The sequence below is a fragment of the Sesamum indicum genome, linkage group LG11, assembly GCF_026168435.1.
Source record: "Sesamum indicum cultivar Baizhima isolate 11 linkage group LG11, ASM2616843v1, whole genome shotgun sequence".
NCBI lineage: Eukaryota > Viridiplantae > Streptophyta > Magnoliopsida > Lamiales > Pedaliaceae > Sesamum > Sesamum indicum.
The window spans coordinates 15,229,050-15,249,086 of record NC_142667.1 but is presented as its reverse complement, the minus strand read 5'-3'; the positions used below and the strand labels follow the sequence as shown (position 1 = coordinate 15,249,086).

At 39.1% G+C, this 20,037-nt stretch overlaps 4 protein-coding genes and 1 long non-coding RNA gene across 9 annotated transcripts; 3 read left to right on the top strand and 2 right to left on the bottom strand.

Annotated features, from left to right (window-relative positions):
- The first annotated feature begins 193 nt into the window (after window positions 1-193).
- Window positions 194-2,893, top strand: LOC105174341 (rRNA processing protein-like protein). 2 transcript variants are annotated; one of them, XM_020698074.2, is made up of 2 exons: window positions 194-414; window positions 1,749-2,893. In XM_020698074.2, the coding sequence occupies exon 2, from the start codon at window positions 1,801-1,803 to the stop codon at window positions 2,677-2,679; it is 879 nt and encodes a 292-aa protein (XP_020553733.1). In that variant the 5' UTR covers window positions 194-414; window positions 1,749-1,800; the 3' UTR covers window positions 2,680-2,893. The 2 variants fall into 2 exon arrangements, with proteins under 2 accessions (XP_020553733.1, XP_011094714.1); XM_011096412.3 differs by having other exon boundaries at window positions 196-414; window positions 1,768-2,893.
- An 873-nt stretch (window positions 2,894-3,766) lies between these two features.
- MEF7 (Tetratricopeptide repeat (TPR)-like superfamily protein) lies at window positions 3,767-8,311 on the top strand. Of its 2 annotated transcripts, XM_088875155.1 has the most exons (3): window positions 3,767-7,245; window positions 7,661-7,822; window positions 7,963-8,311. In XM_088875155.1, the coding sequence occupies exon 1, from the start codon at window positions 3,916-3,918 to the stop codon at window positions 7,141-7,143; it is 3,228 nt and encodes a 1,075-aa protein (XP_088731281.1). In that variant the 5' UTR covers window positions 3,767-3,915; the 3' UTR covers window positions 7,144-7,245; window positions 7,661-7,822; window positions 7,963-8,311. The 2 variants fall into 2 exon arrangements, with proteins under 2 accessions (XP_088731281.1, XP_020553425.1); XM_020697766.2 differs by having other exon boundaries at window positions 7,661-8,311.
- Window positions 7,447-8,066, bottom strand: LOC148785126 (uncharacterized). The gene is made up of 2 exons (XR_016062707.1): window positions 7,929-8,066; window positions 7,447-7,789 (listed from the first exon to the last, which is right to left on the bottom strand). It is a non-coding gene; the product is annotated as an uncharacterized LOC148785126 (long non-coding RNA).
- A 743-nt stretch (window positions 8,312-9,054) lies between the features above and the next one.
- HCF152 (Tetratricopeptide repeat (TPR)-like superfamily protein) lies at window positions 9,055-11,576 on the top strand. Its single transcript, XM_020697767.2, has one exon. The coding sequence runs from the start codon at window positions 9,209-9,211 to the stop codon at window positions 11,414-11,416; it is 2,208 nt and encodes a 735-aa protein (XP_020553426.1). The 5' UTR covers window positions 9,055-9,208; the 3' UTR covers window positions 11,417-11,576.
- A 186-nt stretch (window positions 11,577-11,762) lies between these two features.
- Window positions 11,763-19,915, bottom strand: MCM8 (minichromosome maintenance 8). 3 transcript variants are annotated; one of them, XM_011096405.3, is made up of 17 exons: window positions 19,569-19,906; window positions 19,148-19,288; window positions 18,950-19,061; window positions 18,616-18,838; window positions 18,373-18,536; window positions 17,175-17,438; window positions 16,435-16,530; window positions 16,135-16,287; window positions 15,601-15,671; window positions 15,399-15,517; window positions 14,878-15,007; window positions 14,339-14,390; window positions 14,108-14,264; window positions 13,850-14,024; window positions 12,557-12,727; window positions 12,348-12,461; window positions 11,763-12,048 (listed from the first exon to the last, which is right to left on the bottom strand). In XM_011096405.3, the coding sequence occupies exons 1-17, from the start codon at window positions 19,758-19,760 to the stop codon at window positions 12,001-12,003; spliced, it is 2,382 nt and encodes a 793-aa protein (XP_011094707.1). In that variant the 5' UTR covers window positions 19,761-19,906; the 3' UTR covers window positions 11,763-12,000. The 3 variants fall into 3 exon arrangements, 2 of the variants coding, with proteins under 2 accessions (XP_011094707.1, XP_088731282.1); XM_088875156.1 differs by having other exon boundaries at window positions 18,950-19,045; window positions 19,569-19,707; XR_002288019.2 differs by lacking the exons at window positions 11,763-12,048; window positions 12,348-12,461 and having other exon boundaries at window positions 12,588-12,727; window positions 13,850-14,004; window positions 19,569-19,915.
- Window positions 19,916-20,037: the final 122 nt, after the last annotated feature.

Here is a 20,037-nt window from a genome sequence, read left to right as displayed (position 1 = left end):
ATGCCGATATTTTTAAAATATATGTATAATTTTTTTTATTCACGTTTCGGATGAATGATATATGAATTTTTTAAAATAAAAATTTGTGTAAATAAACTGTAATTTTATCCTTATCATCTTTTAATATCTGGAACTTGAATGTTTATTATTTTTGCAAGTATTTCGTAGTTTTAACTCCAAAGGGCAAAGTTGTACCATGCAAAGAAATCTTCAGCTTATCTAAACCCTCATCAGTATAGAGTAAAACCCTAATTTCCACTCTTTCTCACTCTGACGCCGCTTTCCTTTCTTAATGTTGTTGATTTCTTTCTCCCCAAATATTTGATTGTTTTTGTTGTTTCTTAAAGAGAGTGAGAGAAAGTGTTCGGATAGAGGAGAAGAAGACGTAGTTGTAAGAGTTCGATCTCACTTGAGGTATGCTTTTCTTCTTTTTCAGTGAGTTTTTATATCTGAATTCCTGTTCGAGTTATTCTAATTGCTTTCTGGGAATTTACGTTTGGGGCTTATTGCGCCTCTTAATGGGACGATTTCCGTAAGGTTCTCTAGGGTTTTTTTGGTTATTCAGGGATATGACCTTTTTGTTCTTTATTTATCTTTTCGTTTTTGGAGGGGTTTTTCGATGGTAATGGTTCTGTGTATGTGAGACATTCCGACATTCTGAGGAATGTCCGCTTTTGGCTTATCACGTATGATTTATTATGTGGGATTGGTGAGATAACTCATTGCAATCAAGCTATTCTCTGAGAGAGATCCATATGCGTTAAATTAATTCTCAATTTTCAAGTGAAAAAAATATTGGTTACTGCCGTAGTTAAAGAAGGGGTGCCCTAATCCAAGGCCATTTGGGAAGGGTCTGAACTGGGCTCTTGGTTATAGTTTTAGATTAAAAGACGAAAAAGAAACAATTGTAACCCTACTCTTCTCCTCACTCCAGCTGCGCAGACGATTTAGGTATATCTCTTCATGTGCCTTCTTTTTGCCAGTCTTCTACTTTCTTGTTCTTTCATTCTAGTTGTTTTGATTTTGTATTTCTTCCTCTCCTTTCCGGGTCTGACTTCTTCTCTTCCTTTCTTCCTCAGTGTTTTCATTTGTTTTTCTTTTCCAGCAGTTTTCTACTCTTATAATTTATTTTTCTTCTTCTTTTTCTTGAATTGTTTCTGCTGAGGTGTTGCTCTATTTGCTACAAGGAAAAATCAATTTGCTGAAATAAATAGCAGAATGTCTAAAACTTTGCAGAGCTTACTTGGAAAAGTGTTGATTTTGCTGAATATTGCTCAATTTGCTACAGAAAAAACCTGAATTGGCTGAATATGATTATATAACTTTCTTTATGTTGAATGTATTCTGTTACAGTGTGAGCAAGTATTTCCCTTTGTTATCTTTATATTACAATTTTTGTTGAAAGCTACTAATGGTGTGACCATGCAACTTTTTCCTGGAATTATGCACCTTCTTTGATAGTTGCTGCATCTTTAGCCACGAGCCTTTAACTGCTATGGTTGCAGCAACTAAATTACTGCATCCCCCTTGAAAGGGTTGAGAAAAATGGATTAAAATAATGGGAATTATATTTTAAAATCAGTGAGAAATATGCTGGTTTCCGATATGAAGTTTGTACTACTTTCTCTGTCTATGAAGTTAGTGTTGCCATATACAAGTCGGTCCGAATGCCCTTAATGTCGCAATAATATTGTTTGCTTTTGGCGTCTTGCCTCAGGCAGTTGATCTTTTTTTTGTCTGATTTCCAGTTTTTTATTCTTTTAACAGACTATTCTATTGCTCCAAAAAGAAGAAACAATCATGCAGAACAATGCAACAGTAAATGGTATGGGGATGGAAGATGATGATCCTGTGGTTTCTGGGTCTGAATCAGAATCTGAAGAAGGTGAAGATGTGAAATTAAGTGAGCCTTCAAAGACAGCTGTATACAACAAGGATGGCTTGCTTGATAAACTTGGAGATATTAGCTGGCCTGAAAATGTAGAATTCCAACACAAGCTTTCTGTTGATATTGACCAGGAGCAAGAGGTGGATGTGAATGATGACCTCACGCGAGAGCTTGCCTTCTATACACAGGCACTTGAGGGTGCAAGGCAGGCCTTTACGAAGTTTCAATCAGTGGGGCTGCCTTTCTTGAGGCCTTCTGACTATTATGCTGAAATGGTAAAATCTGATGCACACATGGAGAAAGTGAAGGGCCGTCTCTTGGCAGAGAAGAGAAAAATTGAGGAGGCCGAGGAGAGAAGGAAGGCAAGGGAGAACAAAAAGTTAGCTAAGGAGATACAGGTGCAGAAGCAAAAGGAGAGGGCCAAACAGAAGAAAGAAGAGATAGAATCTGTTAAAAACTGGAGGAAGCAGAGGAAGCAGAGTGGGTTTGCTGGGGGTGACAAAGATGGTGATTTTAGTTTGGCTTTTGAAGATGGAAAAGCATTTGAGAGATCAAGCAAGAAGAGACCAGGAGTGGCTCCTGGAGATCGTTCTGGAGGTAAGACAAAACAAGGTGGTGGAAAGGGGGGGAAAGGATTTGATAAAAAGAGGAAGGATAGGGCCTATAGGGATTCCAAATTTGGATTCGGAGGGAAGAAAGGGTTGAAGAAGCAGAACACCTCAGAGACCACGAATGATTTCAGAGCCTTTAATAAAAGCAATTTTCCCAAGCAAAAGAAACAAAAAGTATGAGATACTTAAATGTGCTCCCTTTCACCTTTACAGGGAAAGGATAATCCAAGGGATGGATTACACTGTCCAAGTGCATTATGTACTGCCTTAGAATTTACGATGATCTTGATGGCTTCTTGTGACTAGTTTAGCCTCCTATTTTGATCCAAGCACACATCACCTGTTATTTAGTTGAGTTCCATTTATTAGAAACGCAATTATGCTTCTAGCTCTATTATCTATGCCTTGTCAACTATGGTTTTGTTGTACTTCACTCTCTTGCAGGCTATTAGCTGTGAAATTTGAATTTCAGAACTCATGTATTCCTACACTTGCCATCGACCAATAAGCCAGTTTAGCTTTCTTTGTTTCAATTCTTTCCCTGGGTATCCAGTCAAAAATTGTTATTCTTACTGTGCTTGTTCTTTAGCACAGAACCATTCTACCTCCGGATCGTTCTTTCTTGTTCTCTCTTGTTTTCTCTGTAGTTTGATTAACAACATACTGGTCGTAGGATCACTGGATGGATCAAATTTTGTCACTCCATAATTGTCCAGTAGAGAAATCTTATCACAGTCTCATTCGTTTCATTTTCAGCATCCTTGTGATTGTTACATATGCTCTCATCCTTTGTATGTTTTCCCTCGTTTGTCGTTGTATCACCAATGATTTCTCTACTCTATATTCTAATATTCAGCACATAAAAGTATATATTGACTAGCTAAATAATTTAGCATTCTCTAGTAATATTTTTATATTTATATGTAAATGTAATATAAGTCAAAACCATATAATTATAACAAAATATTACTCCTGAATTATAGTCATAGAATGAAAAATAGCTATTTATAAATGAAAAAGTTAGTTATTTTTTTGGTATATTTTAACATTGTATATATGGAATGAAGCGAACACTATTTCTATACTATTTTTAAAATATTAAATTAAGTATTTGAAAAAGATATTTCTAAAAGATAAATGCAATAATAATATTAATGTTATTTTGTGTATAAAAACTAAAAAAAGATCAAAGGAGGATTAATTTTTCATTCATCATCGACGACTATTTTATATTCGAAGATTATAATTTAAAAATACAATTATAGACCGGGCTTGGTCCAACATTCGATTTTATACGTTGGTCTGCCATGAGTCCCAGAGAAGTGGCATAGGTATGTGGAGAGATGACACTGTCCCACTCTCTAAAATTGAAACTCGCGCGGGAATAGACATGAACGGAGGAATTGCTTCAACTCAATGTTTTCTCCCAAGGACGTCGTATCATCTTCCCGCCGGTTATTCTGCAAATACGTTTATGGAGACCCATTCTTTAGTTCACTCACCAAAGTCTCAGCTTTTCCCTCAAGATCAGTCACGGAGTACTACGTACGCTCTTCTTTTGATGTCCAGATACAGACGCAAGTTCGTCATGACAACCGTTGTCAAAAGGCTGGAATTTTATCGGAAGGAGCTGAACTTGGGCTTTCTCAGAAGTATGATCTTTTGATTGAAAAGTACCGATTTCCCAGTTCTGGTTTTGAAGCCAAACAGTTTCATTCAGATGTAATCAAGAATGGGTTCGTTGGCGATCTTTTTATGGGCAATACCCTCATCAATGTTTATGCTAGGAGTGGAGATTTGGTCTCTGCTAACAATGTGTTCGATGAAATGCCGGATAAGAATTCCGTTACGTGGGCGTGCTTGATTACTGGGTATACTCAAAATGAAACGCCTGAAGATGCAATTGCAGTTTTTGGCAGAATGGTGTCTGCAGGGTTTATTCCAAACCATTATGCACTTGGAAGCGCGTTAAGGGCTTGTCAGAGATTGGGAGCTGAGGGGTTAAAACATGGGATGCAAATTCATGGTTTAGTCTCGAAAACCCGTTATGCATTTGATGTGGTCGTGTGCAATGCCTTGGTCTCCATGTATGGGAGCTGCATTGTGGGTTCCACTGGTAGTGATCATGCCTGGTGTGTTTTTGATGGAATTGAAAATAAAAATTCCATATCCTGGAATTCTATCATATCAGTTTACTCTCAGAGGGGGGATGTGGTTTCTGCTTTTGATCTTTTCTCTGATATGCAAAAGAGGGGTTTAGGGTTTAATTTTAGGCCTAGCGAGTATACATTTGGCAGCTTAATAACTGCTGCCGCTGAATCCCTTAATGTTGATCATGGTTCCTTACTGCTCAAGCAGCTGCTAGCAAAAGTCGAGATGTATGGGTTTGTAGAAGATTTATATGTAGGTAGTGCTTTGGTGAGCGGTTTTGCAAGGCTCGGTTTGATAGATATTGCCAAGAGTATTTTTCAGCAAATGGGCACAAGAAATGCAGTGTCCGTGAATGGTTTGATGGTTGGATTAGTGAAGCTTAAGCAAGGGGAAGAAGCAGTGGAGGTTTTCTTGGATACTAGACACCTGGTTAAACTAAATGTTGATAGTTATGTTCTTCTTTTGAGTGCCTTTGGCGAATTCTCATGTCTAGAAGAAGGGAGGAGGAAAGGGAAAGAGGTGCACGGGTATCTCATACGAGCAGGGATAAGTGATTCAAGTATTTCAATCGGGAACAGTTTGATTAATATGTACGCCAAATGTGGTGCTATTGAAGATGCTTGTTCTGTTTTCAACTTGATGCTTGAAAAAGATTCAGTTTCATGGAGTTCCATGATCTCTGGGTTTGACCAAAATGAGTGTTTTGAAGATGCATTGTTGAGTTTCCGTACTATGAAGAGAATAGGATTAATGCCTTCAAATTTCACACTGATCAGCACCTTAAGTTCTTGTAGTAGTCTAGGCTGGATCAGGATGGGAGAGCAAATACATAGCGAAGCAATTAAGTTGGGACTGAATTGGGATGTTTCGGTGTCAAATACCCTTCTTTCACTATATGCTGATACTGGATATGTCACTGAATGCAGGAAAGTATTCTCCATTATGCATGATCGTGATCAAGTGTCATGGAATTCAATTATCGGGGCGTTCACTGATTCAGAGTCATCCATTGTCGAAGGCACAAGATATTTCATAGAGATGATGCGAGCTGGAAGGATTCCTAATAGTGTAACCTTTATTAATATTCTTGCAGCAGCAGCATATCTTTCTTGTGTTCAACTCACACATCAGGTTCACACTCTGGTATTAAAGTATCGCCTTACAGATGATAAGGCAGTTAACAATTCTCTGCTCACTTGCTATGGGAAGTCTGGAGAAATAAATGGCTGTGAAAGTATATTCTCCAGAATGTCGGAAAGGGATGATGTCAGTTGGAATTCCATGATCTCAGGATACATACACAGTGAGCATTTAGTAGAGGCCATGGACTTAGTCTGGCGTATGTTGCATAGTGGCCAAAGATTAGATTCTTTCACCTTTGCTACAGTCCTCAGTGCTTGTGCTTCTGTTGCAACACTGGAGCATGGCATGGGGGTTCATGCTTGTGCTACTAGAGCTGGTTTGGTATCTGATGTGGTTATTGGCAGTGCACTTGTTGACATGTATGCCAAATGTGGAAGGATAGAATATGCTTCAAGATTTTTTGAGTTAATGCCACTCCGAAATGTATACTCTTGGAACTCCATGATATCTGGCTACGCACGGCATGGTGATGGGCACAAAGCTTTGGAGATGTTTTCAAAGATGAAACTGGAAAACCAACAACCGGATCATGTGACTTTCGTTGGTGTCTTATCAGCTTGTAGCCATGTGGGATTGGTCAGCGAAGGATATGACCATTTTGAGTCCATGAGCAAAGTGTACAACCTAACACCTAGAATCGAGCACTTCTCATGTATGGTTGACCTCCTTGGCAGAGCAGGTGAATTTGATAAGTTAGAGGACTTCATAAATAGAATGCCAATAAAGCCCAATGTTCTAATATGGAGGACTGTTCTCGGTGCTTGTGGCAGGGCAAATGGTCGGCTGCTCGATTTGGGCAGGAGGGCTGCTCAAATGATAATGGAATTGGAACCACAAAATGCAGTGAACTATGTGCTCCTTTCTAACATGTATGCCTCTGGAGAGAAATGGGAACATATGGCTCAGGCCCGGCATGCCATGAAGGCAGCAGCAGCTAGAAAAGAAGCCGGTTGCAGTTGGGTCACTATGAAAGATGGGATACATGTTTTCATCTCTGGAGACAAAACACATCCTGATACAGATGCAATATATGAAAAGCTTGGTGAATTGCATGGGAAAATAAAGGCTGCTGGATATGTTCCCCAGATAAGATATGCACTTTACGATCTGGAACTGGAGAACAAGGAGGAGATCTTGAGCTATCACAGTGAGAGACTTGCGGTTGCCTTTGTGCTTATGAGGAAATCAGAACTGCCGATAAGGATTATGAAAAATCTTCGAGTTTGTGGGGATTGTCATTCAGCCTTCAAGTACATATCAGCCATTGTTGGCAGGCAGATTGTGTTGCGTGACTCCAACAGGTTTCATCATTTCGTGGATGGTAAATGTTCCTGTAACGATTACTGGTGATTTTTAGAGGCATTGCCATTCTTGAGCTACAATGTTTGCTTATTTGGAGCCAACTGTGGGGAAGAAGAACAGTAGACACTTTGCTAATTTGTACCAAACAAGGTGAGTAGAAATGTTGAGCTTATTGCTTGTGTATTATCTTCGTTAATTTTAACATAGACGGCCTGAAATTACATTGAAGAATCACAATTTCCAATTTTTCAGAGAAAAGTAATTTGATTTTCTTGGGGGTCTTCGAAGAATTCCTGTATTCGGGTATCGAATTGAGTCAACTCCACATAAGATTGATATGACTTCACCAGCTTAACACAAGTTTTTTGACTCATCACCATATTCCAATATAACGATTACATCTAAATTTGCGTCCACCTTAGCCCAAAGCATAAAGCTGCTCATCCGTATCCACATAAGGCACCAAAAAATGGTTCGATTCTTGTATGCAATAACAAAATGATAATCGACCTAAAATTTTATAGCTCAATTTGAATGTGCTGTTTCTCATGACTGTGGTTGCCAGGTTTGATGCCACTGCAAGCATCAGAGGCTTGCCCTTCTACTTCTTCTGTGAATCCTCTTGCTCCTGGATATCCAACTTGGCACGAAGCTTGAGTGCTTGTAAACAATCAATCAACTGGAGCGATGCCATCTGAAAATGAATACAATTTTTTAGCAGTTGAAGGTTTGTATAAAATCTCTCTGTTTTTTGTCCATGAGAAGTTGAAGAAAAGTATGCATAATTAGTTATCTGTGAAAGAGCCCAGAAATTATTAAAGGGAACTCTTCACCTCGTATTATGACATGTAAATGTTACCGATTCAGCTGATATCGGATCAAAGGGGCTGGCAGGATTAGTAACATCTGTGTAAGTGGCTTTTGAGGTTCCCCCAGAGCACCGCCAAGTTCTGAGCTAACAAAGAGAAAAGAATCGAAGACTCATGGAACTGAAGGATAGCTTATGCTCAAAGAGTTTGAGTTAATGACTCTCTGAAATGTATACAGTGTTTCCTTATTTGGAGCCAACTGCGGGGAAGACAACAGGAGAAGCTTTGCTCTGACTTGGCTAATTTTACCCAGAGAAGGTGAGTAGAAACTTTGAGCTTATTGTTTATGTATTATTTTCATTAATTTTCATGACGACAGCCTGAAAAAAGTTCACCCTTTTTTGTTATTCCCTAAAGGCGCCAGCCCAGATGTAAAAACTTGTAAGAGGAGAACCAAAAAAAAAAAAATGTAGTTTTCAAGAGGGAAGCAAACATTTCAAAGATTGTGGACAAGTTAGACCAATATGCGCCCTTCAGCTAGCTTCAATTGCGGAAAAAAGGGAGAACCCCAGCAAATCAGAAAATTTGAAATCAGGGGGATTTTGGAAGAAAATCCAAGTTGCTTAAGAATGGGAAAAGCAAAAGAATTTATAGTCTTCCACCAACTAGGGCTTCACTTACCTCTGTTTTAAGAGAATGAAAATGGAGGCAAAAAGAGTTTGCTGACCTTATTCATGTGTTGGAGATGGAGATGTCAGAGCCATTAATGCAAGCCCACGATTTGGATGTAAATTGGTTGAAGAATGGGGACTAAATGGTAATTGGACCCAAAAAATGGGGGTAAATCAGGCAAGTAAAATTAATGGGTCTGCCAAGCGGGAACAATTGGGATTTAAATGACGAGAATATTGCAGCCTAACAGCGGGCATCAATAACGGGCTACACAAAAGTTTATGTGTGTCTTTAAATGTCTTTAAAATCACATAATTCTTACAAAAGATGGGATCCATATAAAAAACCCATGTACTCCAATAATCAATTTGAGACCACAACCATCTAAGTACCACTCTTGAATTTTTCAAGAAAAAAAGAATAGAAAGATATACCAAAAGGGAAAGCGCAGCAACCACGCGTCAGCCAATCAGCTCACGCCAAACAAGAGGAGGGAATATACCGCGACGTAGTACTTTCCCTCTCCACTCAAAATCATTACCCCTCCAAATATATCATCTTATCAATCAGACCTCTTAATAACCCCCTCCCCCCCTCCCCACCCTCTTCTCCCCGACCCAAATGGACCAGCCATGAACTCTACCCACACTCTCAGCCGTCACTTTGTTGCGCCGCCTCCGCCTTCCTCCACCTCCCTTTTCGCCTCCGCCACCGCTGCCCCTTCGACCACCGCCAAACCTTCTTCCCTTCGCGTTCACACCGCCAAAAACTCCTCCAACACCCCTCTTTCTTCCACCACCGCGAGCAACAAGGTTTCAAATTCTCAAGATCAGGTGCTCCTCACACTCCTTCAACAAAGGAAAACTGAGGAAGCCTGGTTATTGTACGCGCAATGCGCCCAACTCCCAAATCCTACCTGCCTTAGCCGCCTGGTTTCACAATTGTCCTACCTAAACACAGCGGAAGGCTTGACGAGAGCTCAGTCCATTATCCAGCGCCTCCGGCGCGAGGGCCAGCTCCACCGTCTCGATGCCAACTCCCTCGGCCTTCTCGCGGTGGCGGCCGCAAAAGGCGGCCATACTCTTTATGCCACATCAATTGTCAAGTCCATGCTTAAGTCGGGTTATCTCCCCCATGTGAAGGCGTGGAGTGCTGTTACAAGTAGACTCGCTGCTTCGGGTGATGATGGACCAGTTGAGGCGATTAAGCTTTTCAATTCCGTAACGAGAAGGGTCCGAAGATTTGCGGATTCTGAGGTAGTTAAGGACTCGAGGCCAGATACAGGTGCTTACAACGCTGTGCTCAATGCTTGTGCCAATCTTGGTGATATGAAGAAATTTCTGCAACTGTTTGATGAAATGCCTGAGTTCGGGTGTGAACCGGATGCATTGACATATAATGTGATGATTAAATTATGTGCGAGGGTTGAGAGGAAGGATTTGCTCGTGTTTGTTCTAGAAAGGATAATTGAGAAAGGGGTTGCAATGTGTAAGACAACAATGCACTCATTGGTTGCGGCCTATGTTGGTTTTGGCGACTTAGAGACTGCTGAGAAACTGGTTCAGGCAATGAGAGAAGGGAGGAGAGACATTTGCAGGGTTTTGAGGGAATCATGCTTGGAGGATAGATACTCCGATGATGAGAACGAAGTGGGGAATGGAAGTGATGCATTTGTGAAATTACTACCCAATTCAATTGATTTGAGTAGCGAGCCCCCGGAATTGCCTCAGGCAGTTCCACCAGACTCAAGAATCTACACGACCTTGATGAAAGGTTATATGAAGGCTGGTCGTGTTTCCGACACCGTGAGGATGCTTGAGGCCATGAGGCACCAAAAAGACAGTATTAGCCATCCAGACCATGTGACTTACACCACAGTTATATCTGCATTTGTAAAGGCTGGATCAATGGATAAGGCCCGGCAAGTGCTCAAGGAGATGGCTAGAATTCGCGTTCCTGCCAATTTGATCACATATAATATTCTTCTGAAAGGGTATTGCCACCAACTGCAGATTGATAAGGCGGAGGATCTCATCAGGGAAATGATCAATGAGGGAATTGAACCAGATGTGGTTTCTTATAACACATTGATTGATGGATGTATACTTGTTGATGACAGCGCAGGAGCTCTAACATACTTCAATGAGATGCGGAAGAGAGGCATTGCTCCCACGAAAGTAAGTTATACCACTTTGATGAAAGCATTTGCTTCATCTGGACAGCCGAAATTGGCTAACAAGGTGTTTGATGAGATGCTCAAAGATCCTAGAGTGAAAGTCGATTTGGTTGCCTGGAATATGCTGGTTGAAGGCTATTGTAAACTTGGGCTGGTTGATGAAGCAAAGAGCATAATTCAGAGGATGAAAGAAATGGGAGTTTACCCGAATGTGGCCACCTATGGAAGTCTTGCAAATGGGATAGCATTGGCTAGAAAACCAGGGGAAGCTCTTCTACTCTGGAATGAAATAAAGGAGAGGTGTGGGATTGAAAATGGACGAGAAGAATCTAGTTGTTCATCCACTCTCCCGCCTCTAAAACCTGATGAAGGACTTTTAGATGCTCTGGCTGATATTTGTGTCAGGGCCGCTTTCTTTAGGAAAGCTTTGGAGATTGTTGCTTGTATGGAGGAGAACGGGATGGCTCCAAACAAGACCAAGTATAAGAGAATCTATGTAGAGATGCATTCAAGAATGTTTACCAGTAAGCATGCATCGAGGGCGAGACAGGATAGAAGAAGGGAAAGGAAGAGAGCGGCAGAGGCTTTCAAGTTTTGGTTGGGACTGCCCAACTCCTACTATGGAAGTGAATGGCGGCTCGACCCTGCAGATGAATATGATTAAAGAATTTCATTAACCATTATGTATTTGGTCCTTTCATCTATAGATTGTTTCCCAAAAATTTGTAGTCAACAGGTAAACATCGTAGAGTAAATTGGAAACATGTTCCAAAGCACAGTTGGAACGGTTAGCCAAGACACTATACAATATAAATATTTATGAACTGTGTACAGCAATTTACATACCAGGTTACAGTGAAATGCAATCCAAGTATGACACTGATCAAGCTGGAAAGAAATGTGAAACCAAAATGAGGTAAGATATTGTAGCCTTCTTAACAATATATTGCTCTTCTCTAAATCCCAAGAGCTCATGGACAACTACAGCAGTTGGAGAATGGAGATGCAACTGAAATCAACATGTCTATGGTAGTTCAATTAACACTTCTTTGATATTTCTCTTGAGAGGTAATCAGCATATTCTGATATACAAAATGAGGCATCCCCATAGCAGTACTATCAAGCAATGGTTGAAGATGAATATACATTCACCAGTTACAGAAGCATATGTATCGGGGGAAAAGGTGTGGGATATAGGAAAGCCAAAAATCGACTTCAAAGATTTCACCTGTTGTGGGGCTGCAAAAATCATCTTGACCTTGACGACTGACTGCGGGAATAAGATGATGATAATACCTGCAGTACAATAATTTGGACACTCTTAGTGAGGGTATATTTCAACGGCAGAAACAACACAGATTATATTTACTTTGTCAGCATTTGGCTGAAGTTCATAGAGACAGCTTGTAAGAACAAGCATTAAATGTTATCTCGATACACCAGTTTAACTAAGAATGGGAAAAGAAAGCAAATTGTAACTGACAGATAATAATTTGCTTTGCGTAAAAACATCCCAAAAAATTTCCAAGGTATCTTCATACAGTATTTAGAAGTAGGAAGAAATGCTAAATGAGTTAAGTTACCACGTACAGTACCTGATATGTCTTTGGGCCCTTCTTTAGAAGATAGCCAACACTGTTCAAATTATCTACAAAGGTGTCAATATCTGGAACTCTTAAGCCGATCCTATCTGCTAGGCTGTATATTTCCTGAGCAAATTGAGCATCAATCAGACTCTCTTTTCCATATATGTTTTCCACTAAATCCAGATACGACAATCCCTTAATAGATGAAGATTACATACAGATATAGAGAAGCAATCTTTCTGCTGTATTTCAGATTGCTTATTCAGAGCACTTAAAAATCGCTTGGCTTCTTTCTGTTGACTCATTCCACCACTCCGTCCAAAATCAACAAAGCCATTCTCATCAACGTATTTGTCATACAAGGACTCTTTCATTATTTCAACAACATCCTGTACAAGTTAGTCATCAGAAGTAATCCGCATTATATGCATGGCTTAAACACATGAACAATGTGAGAACTAAACAGGCAAGATGCATGAATTACACGAGTATGCATATTTAGTTATCTGCGAAAGAGCCCAGAAATTTACATATTAAAGGGAACTCTTCACCTCGTATTATGACATGTAAATGTTACCGATTCAGCTGATATTGGATTAAAAGGGTGCTGGCAGGATTAGTAACAGCTGTATAAGTGGCTTTGGAGGTTCCCCCAGAGCACCACCAAGCTCTGAGCTAACAAAGCAGGGGAAGCAAGGTTCTGTACTGAACGGTAAACTTCTGGAGCATGTTTCTCCTTAATTAGCATTGGCCTGGTTTAAGTCAGGTGCATGGAGATTTCATGTTTCTGTCTTGCACCTTTCAGCATTCAGATTAGAATAGCTGTGTTGGGGGTTACTCAAACAGCTCCAGCTTTTGTTTGGTTTAGGTCTTTTGCATGGTAGCTGATTTAATTTTTCTCGCAGGATGCGGGACTTATTTAGCAACTTGGAGGCGATATATATAGTCAGAAAAAGAATAACAAAATTCAGGAGTTCCAGTCTCCAGATATGCTGGTGAAGCTCTTCCTAATCATCCATCAATTGCGGAATGTCAAAGTATAAAATCAGATCCTCTGAAATGGTCAAACAAATAATCTGAACCTCCAAGCAGACCTCTGTACATACATTAACAATGCTTAGAGATGATGGGCAAAAGGTACTCTAAGGTAGCTCTTTAGTTTTCAAAGAGCAAAAACAATCTTCTGATAAAAAAAATAGCTGTCCACATAATGTTTCATCCCAAGAGTGCGCTTCTTATGAACATTACATCTTCCACTCCATTCACCAAGAGGTGGTGGACCCAATTGTACCCGCATAATTTCATGAGCAAAACACACATGCATTTATGTACAATTACAGATACATAGAAATGAACAATATCATGTCATAAGCAATGAATGCACCATGCCAAGATATGGGTTCAGTGAACAAATTAGTGCAAGGACATGGTTATGCTAATTTTGTGATATAACAGTGATTCACATCAGAAATACCATTCTAGAACAGTTACTTCTTAAAGGACAAACATACCAAAGCATCTTGTGTGCTTATTTCTTCCCTTAAATCTACTCTGGCTCGAGCTTCTGCCAGCCTTACCAAGCTTTCTAATTGCCTTGCAGTTATTGGAGTACCATCCGCTGAAGTGTTATGGTCTCTTAGACGTAAGTAGAACTTCTGCAGGATTTCTGCTGCTGGTTTTGTCAGTCTTGAAGGAAGAAATAATTGTCAATTATTTCTTTAGAGAAGTATTGGAGAAAAATTTTAACACTATAGAGAACATGAGATCACCTTGGAAATACATAAGTTCTTGCATAAGCAATGTATTTACGCAAAAGAGGACCAGGGAGTGGAACAAAATCACTGTCTATCTTTGGGTCAAGTCTCAACCTTGCCACTAGCGAACCATTTTTCACATTCATATCAACCCCTCTAATATCCCGTGATTCTGCAAGGGACAAATTAAATGTATTGTGTCAAAAGGATTCTCCAATAACTAAATTAACAGAGGTCGAATATCACCTCTACATAACCTCTTTCCAGGGGCTGATAGTGGTCCATTGCCAGCATGAAGCTGCAAAAGAGATGTTCCAAGTTTTATAAGTTTATTTGGAATGGCATCAATTGGAAGATCCTGTGCATCTATATTAACACCCAAAGATGTCAATTTATTGAAAATATCAAGATTTCTTTGCTGCAGAAGAAAATTACTAGGACCAAAAGAAACAGGAAAAAGGAGAGAAAGAATGAAGCAAATCAAGTAGAACATTAAGACAGAGGAGCCTGATAAATCTGATCCAGTTGATTAACTGTACGCCTGTGGATAAATAACTGGAAACCAAATTTTTGCTTTCCTACAGCATTTGCACTGCTTGTATGTTTTAGACACAGAGGCACAATCTTTCCAACTGTACTACATGTTCACGTAATACGAAGCAATACCAGTGCATAGTTAAGCAATTCAGCTCAGTAAAATAGTTGAGCCTGGATCAGTCAGGATAAGTGGTCAGCAGGCAAATAAATATTTCAATCATCATTTTGGTGGTAGGCAGGTCACTTACTGACATTATGTGCTCTGAGAGTCTCTTATCCAGCAACTCATCAGGTTTATCAAGTAATATGAAAACCAAATCAAATCGTGAGAGAAGAGCAGCACTCATTTTCAGGTTCTCATTCACTGTTTTTGCACGACTGCAAGTACAATTTGAAATTTAAATAAAAAAGGCATTACAAAATAAATTAACAAACAAGAAATTGCATACTTAGCCTTTCAAACCATCTTTAGAACACGAAGAAAGACTGTCATTAGACCTTTACTCCTCTTTCCATTTGGGAAATAATACATAATTTCATATAGTTATTCCAAAAAAAGAGATGAAAGAATAACAGAAGAGAAGCATTTTGAAGAATTTTGGCAGGATTAGGATGTCATGGTTCCATAAGGTTTGGGCCCTACTTGGTTAGGACTTGGCATGTCTCATTGCTAAATCATAGCAAACACAAAATGGAGAAGTCTGACTGTTCCGGCCCACCGAAAAAAATATGGAGTTAATTGAGTCAAGGTAAAACTTATGTGCAGTACTTATAATGACCCCCCACAGGGTTTGCTGCAGCTAAAATAGATGTTCTTGCTGATAAACTTGCTACAAGTCCTGCCTTCGCAACAGAGACGCACTGCTGTTCCATTGCTTCTAGTAGGGCCTGGAGACAATAAAATATTTCCGCATTTTTTCATTTGGAAACCAAACAATCATGTCCTCGGAAGAAGTCAGAGCTTGACAAACCTGGTGCTCTGCTGACATTTTGTCAAACTCATCGATACAGCATACCCCACGGTCTGCAAGTACCATGGCACCTTTAAAAGGAACACAACAGTTAACTTTAGCAATGAGTATTTGGTATGCACACATAACAAGTATGACAGGAAAGGAACATAAGTTAGTGCTGCAAGATAAATATAAAGGAGAAGAATTTGATCATCCAAATTCATTGAAGAAAGAGACATCCTCACCATAATGTAAAGATTCTGACTAAATCAAGAATAATTATCTGAATTCTCTGTATGTTATCAGGCAAAAGAAGTTTTCATGAAGAAAACAGCAAAACCGCACATTCTCTATAAGCGAGGTGAAATCGTGCAGCAATATCTCGTCCAATCCAAATCAAGGCATGAAGATTCTCCAAACAACATGTATGAAAAAAACAAATGCAAGTGCCATATAAAAACTTGACCACAGATAATCCATTTATTCTGAAGGTGATATAGCAGTATTTAAAAGGAACAGTTAACTTGGATAGAAGAGAAAGAGAAAGACTACCAGCCTCAAATGCATAGTCACTTGTCAGAGGATCTTTCACAACTGCAACAGTAAGGCCAGCATTAGTTGTGGCATTACCACATACATATATACCACGTGGAGCAACAGAAGCTGCCGCTTGAAGTAGTTGACTTTTACCGAGTCCAGGATCACCTAATTACATAAATAACTTGCACATCAGATGTTGACATTGAAAACTCCCGTAAGTTCTAGGTACACTTTAAGTATGGTTACTGCAGAAAACTAAAAAAGCTGGTAAAGTAGGTTCTGATATAAGGAAGAAGAAAAAAAGGTCCATACCAACCACAATTATATGGATATCTCCTCTGACAGGTACCTTGTTTTGATCCCTTGAATGCTTTTGAACACCACCAAACAGTGCTAATGTAATTCCCGCTATTGAGCAAAGAAGAAAAGAAGGTAAACGTTCCTACCAATAACAAATTCAATTCAACCCATATATATCCCAGTCAAATGTATAAACAACAATGAACTATTGAAGCATGTTTTACATATATGCGTGTTCATGTGTTTGTGCAAAATTGGAAACATAAACTGCAAGGTAATCAGCATCACTAGTTAATTATCAGAACATGCACCGGATGTTTCCAATTTAATTGTTATGAGTTAAGATAGAGGGTTCCTATAACTTTTTGTAGTGGAATTCTAAGTGAGGAGGGCATTTGAGGCCCTAAAATTCCCGTAAGGCGTTTGTCAGGAATTGTTGGCACCTGGTTAGTAAGATGAGAACCTGAGTTACATATTCTAAAAGCTTGAACTGCATTTTCCAAATTTAGAGCTTTTATAAATATCCTACAAAAGAATATAGTGCTTGCCAAAGGAGCCAAGTCATACATGATCACAACCACAGTTTCCAGTGAGGACAATGGCATTGTTAGATATGTCTAGTGGCTGCATATAGATGAAGTTCGAATAAAGGTGTGCCAGTGGAATGATATAGCAAAACAGAGTATTGCATCTGATTCTCCATGCTTCAATATTGACATAAAGAAAGTCCATTTATAATTATTTTCATATACCTTTAACAAGCTCGTGGCCATAGATGGACGGACAAATTGATTGCAGAATCTGTCGAAATACATCAGAACCATGCTCCTCAGAGAACTTTACAATGAATTCTAAATCTCTTGGACAAAATGAGTACAAATCAGAATGCTCTGTAGCCCTAGCATTGGTGTCAGTATGTTGCATATCCTCAGGCACAGACTGGGACTTAGAGTTTGTTATTGAAACAACTTCTAAGTACAAATAGTAGAGTGTTTGGTTCTTGCCTTTAGATTTCCCTGAAATTATTTAAGGAAAAATAAGGAATATAAAACCAGGAACATGTATGAAGCTGAAAATATTACTCAACTGTCAGCATTGCAAATGAAGATAATAACTGAAATATATAATATCCAGGCACCAACAAGTTTAGCACACAAGCAAAACTTACTAGAACTAACTAGATGCAACATAATTTCCCACAGATATTATACATTTTTGTTTAAGAGAGCGAACAACAGGAAAAAGTGTATATGAAAATGCCTCAATAGTAGAAGCAGCTGCATCAATTGCAACAGCAACAAGAAAGACATTGTTGAAAAATGAAGACAATTGACTAGGCTGCTTGACTAGTCAAAATACCATCTCAGCGTAAAGTGCACAAGCCTGAAAATGCCTGAACCGTCTACACAAAGTTCAAAACTGCAATTCAGATATCCAAACAACAACTTCGTGTATTCTGATGGAAGCAAACCCACAATTAGGTACATAACAAAATATACAAGATCTATTAACATGAAAGCATCATCCTCAGCATTTCTCAGGATTTGCATGCATTACATATGAGAACATCTGATGCAAGAAAGTTTCTTAGTTCTTTTTTCAAAAATAGTTGGTAAATCATAATTAATATACAATGATACATGGATGCAACCTAAAAATTGCAACCATGAAAGGTAATACTTAATAATATGAGATTTCTGGGGGACATTTTCACCATGGTGATAAAATTGTTGAGCCTCAGTTATGCCGTAGAACTCATCACATTAAAGTCAATCAGGCAATCAGCTCATTTACATGCATATTAACTCCATCTCATGTTAAGAGATTTTAAAAAAAAATAAGTGCATAGATGCTGAAAATTAAAAATTTCATCAAGTTCTCGAAAGCTGATGTGTGAGATTGTGGCAAGATATTATGTTTCTTCTGTAACAGTCTCCTGTACGGCCGTACCTCCCCCGATATCCATATAATTGTTAATCACTCTTATTATGCCAGTTACAGTTACAACATCGCCAGGAATGCAAGTATCAACTAGATCTTCAGTCAGTTCACATTCGACGGTCCGAGGAACCCTCCCTTCTTCATGATGTTCCGATCTCAGCAGCTCCTGAATTCTGAAAAGTTTATTTGATCACAACAGAATTATCACAGACTCTAAACCTTCACAATCAAGGCATTCTTAAACAGCAATACCTTATTTTCTGAAAATCTATTGGCCGAGCAGTGGATCTGATTGGATTGAAATTTCGACTTTTGCATGCTTGCATTTCACATTTTGTTGGTGGAGAAAATTTTCCATCAGGAAAGTCACAGGTAATGGTGGTCCCACATTTAGCACATGAAAAACTCATTTGTATCACCAGAGGCCGCACTGTGCTAACTTTAATTACAGTTCCCCGTACAGAAACAAGCCTGTCTATGATGTCATTCAACCATGCAATTCAGTTGATTTGCAGCATTAAAATTAGGTGTTTCTACAAACAACCTCACTTAGAAATGCTAAAACGGAGCAAAATTGCAGAAGTACCAATATAAGCAGCCTTAAGGTTCTTCAGAGCAATCATGGAGTCTTGGTAACTGTGCAGGCGAACATTTATCTTTATGGAATCCTCCACCGGATCCGCTTTTTCAAAAATGACCTAGTCAGGTTTTAAGTTTGCACAGAAAATCATTTCACCCGAACTATGAACATACATCTCTTAAAAGGAAGCCAGAATCCATGTACCTTGTGCACTGCAGCATTCATGCATAGCAGAGCATCTTTGGGTTTCTCCTCCAATGCTGCATAAAATTCCTCAACCTCACATACTTTCCGGAACTGCTGGAAGTCGAGTGGTAAGATGAACAAGCCATCATCCTCTTTTACCTATCCATGTTTTTCAAAATCTCCTCTAAGTAAGTAGATCTTGTATTACCACCATCCTTATTTTTACACAAACTTGCATCCGAATATCAGTTCTAGGAAACGCCAATGACGAATCTAGAGCCTATCTGAATTTATCGTTTAGTTTCAGAAGTGAAAAGAAAAGGCAAATAAATAGTACATACCCTGCACTTTCTATTTGAACAAAATCAATACTCTGTTTAGAGTTTCGCAGAATGTGATTGGATAAACAAAACACATCACACACAGAGCAAAAACACACCTGATCAATAAATTGTTGTCCCTGAGGAGAGGAAAAGAAGTGAACCAGAAGAGAAGTGAGACGGAATATGAGCTCCGAGCCGTCGGCACTGATTTGTGGAAAATAAAAGGCCACAATGCGCCATAAATCACTTGCCCCCTTGGATCGGAATTTGGTTTTGCTACTACTGATTTCCGGTGGGTGTCCGTACATCTCGAACTACAGCAGCTCAGGCCGTGGCTGTGGCGGTCACCCTCAGGGTGATCCAATAATTGAGTGTAACTTGAGGTTTTTTCGGCGGGAAAATATATTTGGTAAACATATGATTAGATTATATTTAAGTAGCATAATGAACTCTAATTGTCTTCTTGAACCTGAAATGCGGAATTTATATTTTATTTATTTCAGACAAAGAGATATTTTAGTTGAATAAAATTTATTGAGTATAAATAATAAATTGTACAGAATATAAATAACTGGGCCTAATCAT

Bases quoted from the DNA above. Each gene is read 5' to 3' on its own strand.
- LOC105174341 (XM_020698074.2), top strand. From the start codon at position 1,801: ATGCAGAACAATGCAACAGTAAATGGTATGGGGATGGAAGATGATGAT.
- MEF7 (XM_088875155.1), top strand. From the start codon at position 3,916: ATGTTTTCTCCCAAGGACGTCGTATCATCTTCCCGCCGGTTATTCTGC.
- HCF152 (XM_020697767.2), top strand. From the start codon at position 9,209: ATGAACTCTACCCACACTCTCAGCCGTCACTTTGTTGCGCCGCCTCCG.
- MCM8 (XM_011096405.3), bottom strand. From the start codon at position 19,760: ATGTACGGACACCCACCGGAAATCAGTAGTAGCAAAACCAAATTCCGA. The intron at 18,839-18,949 runs GTACTTCTGCAA...ATGACATCATAG, and splicing joins CCTTAAGGCTGCTTATATTG to ACAGGCTTGTTTCTGTACGG. The intron at 18,537-18,615 runs GTATTGCTGTTT...TAAACTTTTCAG, and splicing joins ATAGATTTTCAGAAAATAAG to AATTCAGGAGCTGCTGAGAT.